Genomic DNA, 14,774 nt, shown 5'->3' on the forward strand with positions numbered 1-14,774 from the left:
AGAGAGAGAGAGAGAGAGAGAGAGAGAGAGGGTCCATGGTGTTAGGAGGAGAACTCTAACTTCAGCAAGTTTATAACTTTCCTAAATCATAATTATTGTGTTTTTCATCAAGTCTAGACCTTATGATTTCCTCCCCACTATATATGTGATTATTGAATGGCTTATTCTACTTTGTCAGTGTCTTTTGTCAGTCTTTTGCCTGTGACGTGTACTACAGCAGGTCAAATTGCTCAATTAAGGCCATACAATGTTTGGAAGCACTTTGCGAGCAGTGGAGGCGAGACACCTGTCAGGTAAATTTCAAAGTACTAAAAGAAAATTACATAAGTCCAAAAGCCTTTTGTGGTGGACAAAAGCCTTTTTAGACAAATTGCAGAGCTTGAAGCCATGGCAAGCTTATGAGCGGAAGAGGCTGGATTGTTCATGATCAGAAATGTAAGAAACTAGAAGTTCGGGCCGCTACGCGGCCCGAACGTCTAGCGTGACGCGTCGTTCACTTTGCAGTGCCACCTTACAGGCACCTCACAGTGTGAGAGAGAGTTTTGTGCTCTCCTAAATCCACGGCAGGCTTTGAAAGTACCCACTTCAGAAACCGTCGAACTGGTGCGATCTGACGGCATCCTAGAATTTATAGGTAGGATGTGATGTCATGCGTGATGTCATGCTGTCGTGAGATTACGTCACACTGGCGTTGTGTCCATATTCGGGACGACCGTCTCATCGTGATGTCAGATTACGTCACACTGGCGTGATGTCAGATTACGTCACACTGGCCACATACAACGTACATACATACTGACAACCGACATGGCGCAGGATTCAAATTGTATATATACTAGAAGTTCGGGCCGCTACGCGGCCCGAACGTCTAGCGTGACGCGTCGTTCACTTTGCAGTGCCACCTTACAGGCACCTCACAGTGTGAGAGAGAGTTTTGTGCTCTCCTAAATCCACGGCAGGCTTTGAAAGTACCCACTTCAGAAAGAGGTGACGTGCATCACCTCTCCAATGACCAAAACCCACTTTGTGATTACTCAGACCTGGTATGGCAGACCTGTGGGGAGTGTGCAGTGGTGTACAATGTGAAAAGATAGTTGAAATCGCAGGAGATGAAGTTAGCAGTTTATTTGTGTAAAGGGTGGATAAGAATGAAATGGTGTGAAAGACAGTGGCGACGTCGTCAGGTCCACAGGTTGTCATGGCAGAGCCTGCAGAATGGGAGAAAAGGAGAAGGCAGGAGTCAAGCAGACAATGTGAGACGTCCACCATGGATCATGTGATAGTGAAGGCAGTGATGTTTGTGTGAAGTTGTAGGCATTGTTAGTTATGTTGAGCAATGAGAAATGACACATGGAAGAATGCAACAGCCTTACCTCAGTGGGGAAGAAGCACTTTTGTGAAAACCACGTTTTCCGTGACGTTTTCAGTGTGGTTTTCCTGCTGGTGTATGGCATACTTTAGGCGTGCTGGGTCACCCGTTCTTGAGCTGGCAACATATAGTTGTCCGTGAGTGAAGACAGGGGATCGAAGCCAGACTCCAACTGTTGTAAGTGTCTGGCCTTGTGATTTGTTGATGGTGGTGGCGAAAGCAGTGCGGACTGGAAACTGTCGCCTGGCCCAGTCAAAAGTGAAAAGTCCAGCATCTGGGATGATGACTTGAATGATGCAGATTTATGCAGGCTGCATATTCTGCTTAAAGAAGAAACAAACAAAAAGCGACAGAGATATATGCCATATATGGGCATAAAAGGACACATACAAACAGATACATAGATCCCCATATATGGGCATGAAAGGGAAACAGACAGACAGATCCAGAGATCTCCATAATAAAGTCAAAAACGGGTCCAATGTGATGTCATCGTGTCGTGAGATTACGTCACACTGGCGTTTCCGTGACGTTTTCAGTGTGGTTTTTCCTGCTGGTGTATGGCATACTTTAGGCGTGCTGGGTCACCCGTTCTTGAGCTGGCAACATATAGTTGTCCGTGAGTGAAGACAGGGGATCGAAGCCAGACTCCAACTGTTGTAAGTGTCTGGCCTTGTGATTTGTTGATGGTGGTGGCGAAAGCAGTGCGGACTGGAAACTGTCGCCTGGCCCAGTCAAAAAGTGAAAAGTCCAGCATCTGGTATGATGACTTGAATGATTGCAGATTTATGCAGGCTGCATATTCTGCTTAAAGAAGAAACAAAACAAAAAGCGACAGAGATATATGCCATATATGGGCATAAAAGGACACATACAAACAGATACATAGATCCCCATATATGGGCATGAAAGGGAAACAGACAGACAGATCCAGAGATCTCCATAATAAAGTCAAAACGGGTCCAATGTGATGTCATCGTGTCGTGAGATTACGTCACACTGGCGTTGTGTCCATATTCGGGACGACCGTCTCATCGTCATCGTCGTCTTGGTAACAGGTTGGTTTGTTGTGATGATGTAGTGTAAAGTTTCAGACAGACAGTAAGAGTGATGCAGTGTTGCATCACTCTTGCCAGATTGCAACGTACATACATACATACAACGGACAACCGACATGGCGCAGGATTCAAATTGTAAGGTAGATACTAGAAGTTCGGCGTCGTTCACTTTGCAGTGCCACCTTACAGGCACCTCACAGTGTGAGAGAGAGTTTTGTGCTCTCCTAAATCCACGGCAGGCTTTGAAAGTACCCACTTCAGAAAGAGGTGACGTGCAGCACCTCTCCAATGACCAAAACCCACTATGGAAGCCGTCGAACTGGTGCGATCTGACGGCATCCTAGAATTTATAGGTAGGATGTGATGTCATGTGATGTCATGCTGTCGTGAGATTACGTCACACTGGCGTTGTCATCGTGATGTCAGATTACGTCACACCGTCACACTGGCGTCGCATACGGACAACCGACATGGCGCAGGATTCAAAATTGTATATATAGATAGATAGGTCATTAATTTATGGAGGAAAAAAAGAAGAAATAAAGATTTTTTAGAGTTCAAGGTTCCTGAACGACAGCAACGATGTTACTGTGAAGAGTTAATGCTGTATACTGTAGATGCAGTAAAATGCTACAGTGTTTTACAGTGGCTAGAACCATACATTAGCTACATTAGCTGTAGTTAGCTAGGCAACCAACTGGAGTCAAAAGACCTCTGAAAGTCTTATGTCAAAGAAATGTGACTTATGTGCGGTGCACATAAGTCATGGCTCGTTGCCATTCACATGGGTGGCTGTTGCATGTGCACGTATGCCCATGTACAGTATGTTATGTTGTACTGTACCTTTGCAATCAATGAACAGTTTCTGTTTGGGATGAACGCAGCACTCTTTACATCATCTGGAATGCATCCTTCTAGCAATAAAGGTCTTAATATATTTAGTTTGACACTTTAGGTAACGTGAACACCATCACATACTGCAGCTCATGGCTCTAGCTGACTCTCATCAAACAGTTTATTAATCTCAGCGGTGCGTGTTTCTTTTAAAGTGGTTTTGCACCCTGAATGCGCACACACCCACTAATGTTTGTAAACAAGAAACCTGTCTATACTGCACAGTGCACATCCTCCGTGTTGCCACAGAGAGTGAAAAACCGAGGTAGGTAGAACACAGTAAACATCCTCTGATTCTGCCACACTGTTGAATCTGAAAGCAGAGCCGCCTGGATGCACATGGTTGGGCGAAACCAAAAACGAATGAAAGAGAGGGGTGCATTGATGGGGCACGCCGAACTTTTAGTCTTTCAAATACTTTCAACGTACAAATGCAAGAGTTCTTTTTAATACCTGGGACATCAGCACGGGCATGCGATCTGAGCCAAGTCTACAGAGGAGGCGTGTCTGAAGCCTGTCCTGGACAGGGGTCTCCAGGCGTAAAAACAGACGATGATGATGATGTGTTCTATAAAAAAAATAAACAAATATATATTTTTCAATTCTTACAAAATAAAAGTAAAAATCTAAGCTTGGTCGCTGCCCCCCCCAGCCTCATGGCACCCTAGGCAATTGTCTACTGGGCCTAATGGAAGTAATAGTCTGTGATTATGAGGTTTTAATGAGCTTGGTTCATAGACTGAGAAATAAAAATCACACCCTGTGTGAAGAGAGTGGTGCCTTTGATGAGCCCCGTATTGATGTTGTCATCAGTGTTTGTTTATTGGACATACACCCGGACACACAGACAAAGTCAGATATAGGAGTGGTTGGCACCACTCAAAAATGTAATTTCGTTAAGATACCCTTTTAAATAAAACACAAACATAATGTTCCAGTTCTATTGGCAACCGTTTCCTTGTAGCTATGTTTGGAATGATTGACCCCTGTGCATTTTGAGTGGAGACATGTTCTTGTAATAACGTACTAATTGTCTCCGCCAGGAGACTATGTTTTCACTTTCTGCCCCCCCCCCCCCCCCTCGGCCAAGCTAAAATTGGTCAAGCCTCACGTGACACGTGACAATACGTTGAAAGAGTGTGCTCTGATTGGCTAGTGAGACGCATGACGTATCAGCGGCCTATAAATAGATGTGTCACTTTGAAAGAGTCTGTGCCTCTTTCAAAGTGAGGTAAGACAGGAGTAATCACGAAATGGCTGAGAAATGGCGGAGTAACACTTAAGACAGGATTAATCAAGTAACACTTAAGACAGGATTAATCAGGAACAGTACTGGCGGAGACCTGTGCTCCGAGGAGCACATTTTCTTGTTTAAATTGAATTGAATTTAAATTTACTACTTATAGTAAATAGCCATTTTTAAAACAATGTCTCAGAATGAAATATTTAATTCAAATCATGTTTAGAATCCCAGCTGTGGCAGGGATTCAGGTTTTTTTGTGTGTTGTCCTGAATGATTACACATCCACTAGTGGACTCCACTTAAAGGTCAAATGCAGTGTGCTGGAGTTGATTTAACTGTTTTAACTGGGAATAACCACTAGAGGGCAGCAGGAGCTCTGCCCTCCAATAGTCTCACACTGTATTGACATACAACAAACTAGGACTTCCAAACAGATACACAGACATTATGAGGCCACTGAGTCCCGTTTGAAAGAGCCAGTTGTGCGAGTACTTAATAAAGTTGCCTAACAAACATAGGGAGGAGAGAACCGAAGTTATAAAGCAGTTGATATGTGTTAAACCTTAAAGTTTGTCTCATTCTCACCATTTCTAAAAACTGGTGTAGCTTGGTGGGGGGGGTGAGTAAAGCTTTGGTTGGCTGACAGGGTTCTCTCTCTCTCTCTCTCTCTCTCTCTCTCTCTCTCTCTCTCTCTCTCTCTCTCTCTCTCTCTCCCCCCCTCTCTCTCTCACTTCATTCCTATATACACTTCGGCTATTTGAAAACAGCAGATCTACGAGCTCACAACGCGTCGCGGTGAGACGCGTTGTGAGCTTGTAAATCTGCTATTTTCATATTTATATACATTTTAGATATTTGAAAACTGGGACCTTCTGCCGAATGAGTACTTTTACTTTTGGTACTTAAAGTACATTTTGATGCCAAAATACTTTCTCTCGCTCTCTCTCTCTCTCTCTCTCTCTCTCTCTCTCTCTCTCTCTCTCTCTCTCTCTCTCTCTCTCTCTCTCTCTCTCTCTCTCTCTCCCCCCCCCTCCCCTCCCTAAAGGAATTTCTGCCACCATCATCATGACAGACAGCCCTGTGTGTGCAGAGGCCAAAGTCACAGGGACGTGGGACAAAAACGCAGTTGATTTGCACTGCAGTCCAATTAGCAAGAAAGTTTCATGTACTTTTTGGATTGGTCATCCATCCTGTAAAAGTCGATGATGTGCTAATGAGTCCTAGTACACACACACACACACACACACACACACACACACACACACACACACACACACACACACACACACACACACACACACACACAGCTGTGTATTGTCACAGTAAGGGTTCGATTTGCTTTTTTTTGGGGGGGGGGGGCTCTGCTTTTGATATCCTCCCTCTGTTTATTCACTTTTATGGCCGGTGGGGATTATGTTTTATCCCTGCTTCTGATCAGACTGTATACATGCATTTCCTTTTACTGATATGCTTGATATTTATGTTTGATGACATCACAATCTTGAGGCGAACAGTTTTTTGAAAATAAATCTTAAAAAAAAATGTTCACGATTTTTCAAAAATAGCAGATCTACAAGCTCGTAGCGCGGCACTCGGTGCCGCGCTATGAGCTTGTATATCTGCTATTTTTGAATCGCCAAAGAAATCTAAAGTGACACAGATGCGTTCCAGGTCTCAATGGGTTAATTAAAATGTATCCACATTAACTAATATTTTGGGTAAACTCGACAAGATCTTTCATAATTATTTTTGTAATTGAAACAAATACGAAAATAGACAATCTACACAACACGTCATATGGTGAGGCATTGTGAGCTTGTAGAGTGGCTATTTTCGCTTGTTTTTTTTCCAGTCCAAAGACGTGTATAAGTGGTTATGAAAATAACACCCCCCCCTCTCCTCTTTATCAACAGGTGTTGTGCTGGTAGTGAGAGGAGAGGAGAGGAGAGGGCAGCGTTATGGTGAAGGCTGGGAGGAAGACCTCCAGCTGTCCCCGCAGACAGGTACAGGTATGTACCATGCATGCTACCGGAACTACTCCCCTCACTTGACTCCATTGTCCACTGCAGACAGACCTACGTAGGCCTGCAGTGGTGGAAAAAGTATTCCCTAAATGTTTTACTTAAGTGAAATTATTAGTACTGCAACGTAGAAATACTTGCAAATTACCGAATGCAAAATGAACTTAAAGTAACCAAAAGTACTCATTATGCAGAATGTCCCATTTCAAATGTATAAATTGCGTAACATTATTTTTAAAATACCAGATCTACAAGCTCACAATGCGACGCATTGTGAGCTTGTAGATCGGCTATTTTCAAATGGACGAAATGTATATAGGGTTGAAGTGATTTTGTAATAATAATCAAAATCTACAAGGTAACTAGTAACTAAAGTTTTCAAATAATTGTAGTGGAGCAAAAAGTACAATATTTGCCTCTGAGATGTAGTGGAGTAGAGGTAAAAGTACTGAAAACTGTAAATACTCCAGTAAAGTAAAAGTACCTCAATATTGTACTTAAGTACAGTACTTGTAAATGTACTTAGTTACTTTGCACCACTGTAGGCCTGTCACAATTATTACATTATCGTGTAACCGCAATCATTTGAGATAATCTCAATTATTTTAGCTTAATCGCCATAATCGTTTCCATGTTGAAAAATGCTCATCCATTTTCAAACATTTCCACAAAATAGCCAAAATAGGCGATCTACAAGCTCACAAATACGTCGCGACACTTAACATTTCTTTTTGCCCTCTATTGTGAATTATGTCTCCATTATGACCATGGATATGCCTAGGAAATGCTTTTAATTTCAGCTTGTCTTTAAAGGGCTCAAGGGTTATGCAGAATATTAAATTATAGGCTATACATTTTGATCAGTGATGGACACATCACCTTTAAATGCGTGAATAAATACATACAGTACATAAATAAAGCTTCCTCATGCATTTGCATAATCATAATAGGCAATATTTCTTTTGCTATCTCAAATGGGTGACAGTTGCACACAAGTTGACCCAGGCCCACCCATCCCTATGCATCTGCTGTTAAGCTGTGGTTGTGATAGATGGCTGTATTTTACTGTGCTATAAACCTGTTTTTAATTTAGTGGGAAATTGCCCCCCTTGATGCTGTTACATAGATTTACCACTTCCTACTTATGTCTGTGGTTCACCCACAGTCTTATGCACGCACGCACGCACGCACGCACACACGCACACACACACACACACACACACACACACACACACACACACACACACACACACACACACACACACACACACACACACACACACACACACACACACACACACACACACACACACACACACACACACACACACGCGCGCAGGTAACCACACCGCGACACACACACTTTCACTTAAGAGGATGGTCCAAGTCTGACGTGTGTGTGTGTGTGTGTGTGTGTGTGTGTGTGTGTGTGTGTGTGTGTGTGTGTGTGTGTGTGTGTGTGTGTGTGTGTGTGTGTGTGTGTGTGTGTGTGTGTGTGTGTGTGTGATGTGAGAGAAGGTTAATGTCTTGTCGTCAACTCTCTGGATGCTCAGGACACACACACACACACACACACACACACACACACACACACACACACACACACACACACACACACACACACACACATCAATACTTATGGACTATGAAGACAGAGCTTCAGTTAATTAACAGTGGAATCACTTTTCCTCTGGTTAGTTTCAATGCATAATGCTGTCCTTTGGTTTCCTCGTCCCCCATGCGTGTTTGTAAGAGAAGAATAAAATAAGAATTAAGACGATAGAATTAATTTGTATAACAGAAGCTGAGTCTTAAATTACAAATCGTCGCTGTCGGGCAGACGCCAGCTAACTAAACTGTTCAGCTTTCTTTTTTTTTTAATAACCCATTTTGGGCGGGAACCCCTTTTGGGGTTCCTGTTGCTATGTGCAGTACAGTTCAGAAAACTTAGGTTAGGTCAGGTCAGTACCCTTTACGTCTGTGTATTGATCACTGAACATACATTAGTAAAAAATACCTCAAAATTATACTTAACTACGGTACATGTAGTGCCCAATCCCCGGTACAATTATTACATAATCGCCTAATCACAATTATTTGAGATATTGCAATTATTTTGGATAATCGTCATTATTGCCATAGTCGTTTCCACATTGAAAAATGTTCATACATTTTCAAATATTTTCCAAAAATAGCAGAAATAGCTGATCTACAAGCTTACAACGCGTCAGAAATAGCTGATCTACAAGCTTACAATAGCTGATCTACAAGCTTGTGACAACGCGTCACTTTGTGACGCGTTGTAAGCTTGTAGATCAGCTATTTCTGCATTTTTTAAAGTATTATTAAATTATGCCAGTAATTTCTTTGTATATTTAAGGTATTTGTCATATCTGCCCTGTGCAATGTTTGATTACAAAGCCTAAAAGGCAAACAGAAATAAAGGTTTTATTCATATGTTCTGTTGTTCAATGGCAAAAATGCCAGGTGGCAATTATTTGTGTGACAATTAATCGTCCACTTAAATTTGTAATGGTGACACAGCCCTACACATGTACTTAGTTGCTTTCCACCACCGGTTGCTGTATGCTGTCAACTGTATCAAACCACTGTGACACGTGGGATCAGCGGTGTCTCTGACTGACTGGTTGGACGTCTCACCTGGTGGTGTTTGACGTGAACAAGACGCCACTGGGAACACCCCTGTCAGAAACTGATTTTTAATGTTTTAGCTTGTCTGCACCTCCACACTTCCTACTGATGAGTAATTATAGGATGTGCCTCCTTGCACCGCCGTTCCCCATCTTTTGTCTTTCTCCTCTGTCCTCCTTTGCTACTTTCCTCAATAAACTGTTTTCTATCAATTACTCAGCCCATGAAGCCTTGAATTTATGGATATTTTTTAGTTTTTGTCGCATTTCTAAGCGAATGATTTGATGACCGACGGTCTCTCTGGTTGGAGACTCAAACAAGACTCTTTGAGTCTCCTACCGGATACATTAGCACCTTCTGCCGGTAATCAAATTATTGGCTTAGGAATGCGACAAAAACTTAACAATCTCTGTGAATTCAATGCTTCATGGGGTGTGTAATGGATAGAAAATAAGTAATTTTTGGGTGAACTACTCCTTCAGTTGACGATTAATTGTCGCTCAAATAATTGCGATTAATTGCCTTTAAGGCTTCGTAATAAAAAATTTCACAGGGCCGATAAATAACTTAAACATACAAAGAAATGATCATAGCAGAAATAGCTGATCTACAAGCTTACAACACGTCACGAAGTGACACGTTGTAAGCTTGTAGATCTGCTATTTTATGTTTAAAAATGTGTGAACATTTTTCAACATGGAAACGATTATGACGATTATTATCTCAAATAATTCCGATTAGACGATAATGTCGTCTAATCGGCCATATGTGACAGCCATATGCCTTTCCTCAAGGCGTTCTTCCTCTCCTCCTTCCCATGCATTGCTTCACTCGTATTCATCCCTCTATCTTTCGTTTTCCTATTGCTAGCTATTTTCTTTTATTTCATTGTTTAATCCTATCTATTTGTGTGTTGTCGTTCTCTTTTATAGCATCAGATGGAGGAAGACGATGAGGATTTACAGCCCCAGGAAGACACCCAGTCTCCATCACAACCTCAGCCCGAGGGAGGAGGAGGAGGAGCCCAATCCCCGGGACAACAACCCCAACTCCAGGCCCAGGCTTCAGACGAGGCCTCCCCCGACGACGATGACGAGAACCGGGGAGAGACTCCGATGGAGACCGCCGCCGACGCACAGAACCAGGAAGCGGAGGAGGATTGTCCCTCCCGTTCCCGACCGCCCGCCGCCAGGGCTCTGTGGAAACCCATACCCCAGATTCAGCCCCAGCCCGCGGCGGGGCAGTGGAAGCCCATTCCACCCCTGGAGCCCCAGGACAGTCCCGGTGGTGAACCGGCGACCTCGGGCTCTACCCGGAACCAGAGTTGTCAGACGGAAGAACAACCGCCGCAGGGCAGTCCTGGAGGCCATGGTCACAGTCTGGGTAAGAACGGATTGGAGCGTTTTGAGTGTTTTAACCCATTCAAATCCGTGAACGCATCTCTGTCATTTTAGATTTCTTTGGCTATTCAAAAATAGCAGATACATACGAGCTTGTAGATCTGCTATTTTTGAAAAATCGTGAAAATGTGTGCAAATCTTTGAATATATATTTTTTAACATTTGTCAAATATTTTGTCCCAGGGACCTCCAGAAGCATAGATTTGAGTGACAAATGTTCGCTTTAAAGATATATATATATTCAAAGATTTGCACAAATGTTGAAGATATTTCAAAAATAGCAGATCTACAAGCTTGTGTTACTTTTCAGGATTCCAATTCAAAAGTAGCAAAACAAAATTCAGGATTCCTGAGCTTGTAGATCTGCTATTTTTGAATAGCCAAAGTATAAAATAATGGTTTAAAGTGGTTAAAATCTAAAATGACAGATGCTTTCCTGGTCTTAATGGGTTAACCCATTTAGACCTGGCTTATAATGCCTCCTGACCAGCACTTATAGTACTTCATAAAGCCTGTTAAAAGTTGTTCTGCTTAATTATAAACATTTATAACGAGTGTTATAGTCGGTCTCTAATCTTAAAGCTGCACTGTGTAACTTTCCTCTTCTACCCCCGGATTTGAACCCGGTTTCCTGTGCAAGTGCTGACATATTTACCATTGAGCTAGTAGAGCCTGCCTGCTTGCTCAGGGGATACATTTAATCTTGACATTCAGGTCAAAATTCGTGTCAGATCCTGTGTCTATAGGTGAGACATGACCTTTGACACGATCTAAATGTCTCAATAGAAGAGCAGGGAGACAAAATACACAGCCACCCCAATAGGCTATATGCACAGCAGCCATATTGGGAATTAATTGGGACCCTTCCTTACTTCCTTCACAGGTGTTACCAATGATACTAATTAAGGCTCTGTTCCATTTAGTGTGGCGTAGTGGTTGTCTTATTTTCAAGGGCCGCCATAACTCTGAGTGTACAAATGGAACCAAATGGACCCTTACGGGTCCATTTGGTTCCATTTGTACACTCTCAGAGTTACACAGCCACCATAAGGGGCCATTTGGGAACCAAAATGGAGTGTTTCTAGTGACGATATCAGCACCCTGACCAGAATGGAACAGAGCCTTCATTAGTATCATTGGTAACACCTGTGAAGGAAGTAAGAAGAGGCCCAATTTCTTTCCAATATGGCTGCTGTGCATAGAGCCTATTGTATAAGTTATATTGTATTAACATACTCTACCATATAGATAGGACAAAATTACATTCTATTCATGAGGAAAAAATTACATAGTGCCGCTTTAACTACAGGTTTTGTGTTGGTGATACACCTTTCACCATTGTCACTATTTCCTCTGTCCTTCTATAAGTCATTGTTCTCAATCCCTTTTCCATCATTCCTGCCTTTCGTTAGTCCTTCCGTTATTCCTTTCTTTTCCTACCTTCCATATACTTCCTTCGTCATATTTCCGTCTTCTCTATTTATCTCCATACTTCTCTACTTCCTTTCATTCATCCTGCCCGCTTCGCCCTACCTAGAGAGAAGGAGGAAAGGTCTCTCACATGTTCTAAAAATAGACCTTCTAATTAGCTTGCATGCACCTGGCAAGTATTCATTAGTCTGAACACACGCACACACACGTACACACACACACACACACACACACACACACACACACACACACACACGCACACACACGTACACACACACACACACACACACACACACACACACACACACACACACACACACACACACACACACTAGCCTGACAAAGTAGAGGAGAAAGGTGTGAATTTGTCAAAGCAGGAAGTCAGATCGGACAGGGTTCAGGAAGTTGTTTCTAATTGGCTGTCAGAGTGGCAGCCTCTCTCGTCACCATGTCTGACAGAGCTACCTCGTTCTCTCTCTCTCTCTCTCTCTCTCTCTCTCTCTCTCTCTCTCTCTCTCTCTCTCTCTCTCTCTCTCTCTCTCTCTCTCTCTCTCTCTCTCTCTCTCTCTCTCTCTCTCTCTCTCTCTCGGTCATTCTCCTCTTCCACACAAAGAGAAGTCCGTCCTCTGGTGGCTTACACTGAAAGACCACTCGCTCCGTTGATTCCTGCTCCCTCCCGGGGGTAAAGAAAGGAGTCATGCAGGCCCGCGTTCAACCGGTTAGTTAGTGTCAGCCCACCGCTCTGATTGGTTGACCTCTGACCCCGTTGAGGGGGTTGGTGAAACGGGGTCAGGAATGGTAGGGGTCGGTGACCCCAAAGGACTAAAGCAGTAGGCCTCTGGGAGGGGGGAGGGGCATTTTCTGACTTGCTTTCTCTATTCCATCCTCTCTCCCTTTCTCCCTCTCTCTCTATCTCACTCAACATTCGAATGCCGCGCATGTGTGACCTTCTTCTTCACTCATGTGTCTATTCATTAATCTCCGCCAGGCCGAAAAAGCAGCAGAGATTTATTGGTTTTGCTCCTGTGTGGGTGTTTGTCTGTCTGTGGCTAATCTCACAAACTACTACAGCGATCAACGTCAGAGCCCTTGGCACAAGAGAGGCCAAGAACCTCAAATCCAGAATATTTTTCAAATCTGTCAGTGACTCCGATTGTTGTGGTGAAGTAGAGTTGATCTCTTTGGTCAAGTTTATAAAGGTCGCTACGGCTGTCCCTTCCACGCAGCACAGCACACCTATCTACGCATGCCTGCCTGCGTGCGTGCCTGCGTGTGTGCGTGTGTGTGTGTGACTTGACAGGCAGCCGCGGCGAGGCAGGCGGGGGAACTCTTTCTTATTGGCTTTCCATGCTTTGTTTGGTCGTAGAATATTTAAGGGCTTGTTATTTAAATGACGCTCGGTTAGGATTTAAAAAAACGTTTTTAGAAACATTAAAAGCGGGAAAGCATCTGTGTCACTTTAGATTTTAGCGTTGGCTATTCAAAAACAGCAGATATACAATCTCACAGTGTGCCACTCCGTGCCGCACTGCAAGCTTGTACATCTGCTATTTTAAAAAAAAAAGCGTTAATCTTGAAAGTGTGATGTACATAAAGTTGGCTATGTACTGGTTTAGAAGGCATTTGGGTTAACACCAACATTCTGAATGTTACAAATGTATACCTGCAAGACTGCATGTCGTATACTCGCTGGATGTCAAGGACCCCCAAAATGCTATGTATCTGGCCGCGTACCCCCATCTCAAAATATTTTGTTCCAGGGACCCCCCAGAAGGAAATATTTGAGGTACAAATGTTCACTTTAAAAATATATATATTCAAAGGTTTGCACAAATTTTCACGATTTAAAAAAAAAATGCAGATCTACAAGCTCATAGCTATGAGTGTTAGTGAACACTGTGATTGCCGGGAACCCCCCTGGAACCCCCCCAAGGACCCCTAGGGGTCCCCGGACCCCACTTTGAGAACCTAGACACCGCCCACTGTATACAGTGTTGGACTGGGTGATTTTTACCACAGATCTCGGCTGTTTGTTTACATCGTCCCCTGACGTGCTTTGACATGATTGTCTCGGAGATTTGTGCCATGTCTGGCGACAGACACATGGACAACTTGTGTGCTATCTCTCTCTCCATTAATTCATCCATCTGGTTGTGTTTGTAGTAGCTTAGAGCGGGATTACAGAGGTTTGTACCTCCTAACGTCAGACGAGCTTTCTTCAAAACTCTATGGTATGTCGCAGGTTGTGTAAATAAGAAGATATAAATCACAAGTGCATTGAGTGTCTGACCAGTCACGTCCGATACTTGCATTTGGACAGTGGTGGAAAAAGTGCACCCAATTTTGACCTAAGTAAAAGTATCAATACTGCAATGTAGAAATTCTGTGTTACAAGTAAAAGTCCGGAATTCAAAATGTGCTTGAGTAAAGTACAAAAGTATTGGCATCAAAATGTACTTAAAGTACAGAAAGTAAAAGTGCTCATTATGCGGAGTGTCCCATCTCAAGATTTAAAAAAATCTTAGAAATAAAAATAGCAGATGTACAAGCTCACAATAAGTCCCATTGCAACGCATTGTGAGCTTGTAGATCGTCTATTTTCAAATGGCCGAAATGTCTATAGGGCTGAAGTGGTTAATGTATGTTTTGTAACAATAATCAAAATCTACAAAGTCACTAGTAACTAAAATTTTGAAATAATTGTAG

The 14,774-nt window shown here is 42.9% G+C and overlaps 1 protein-coding gene across 2 annotated transcripts in view; it reads left to right on the top strand.

Moving 5' to 3' along the window:
• znf800b (zinc finger protein 800b) overlaps positions 1-14,774 on the top strand; it is a 63,928-nt gene that overhangs the window by 25,313 nt on the left and 23,841 nt on the right. The window contains exons 2-3 of one of the 2 annotated variants that reach the window (XM_084049607.1): positions 6,478-6,573; positions 10,170-10,620. In XM_084049607.1, coding sequence (XP_083905733.1) covers positions 6,523-6,573; positions 10,170-10,620 — 502 coding nt within the window. In that variant the 5' untranslated portion in view covers positions 6,478-6,522. The remainder of the gene's footprint in view (positions 1-6,477; positions 6,574-10,169; positions 10,621-14,774) is intronic. The other variant, XM_084049608.1, reaches the window with a different exon arrangement.

The sequence above is a fragment of the Gymnoscopelus microlampas genome, assembly GCF_963454915.1.
Source record: "Gymnoscopelus microlampas genome assembly, chromosome: 23".
Classification (NCBI taxonomy): domain Eukaryota; kingdom Metazoa; phylum Chordata; class Actinopteri; order Myctophiformes; family Myctophidae; genus Gymnoscopelus; species Gymnoscopelus microlampas.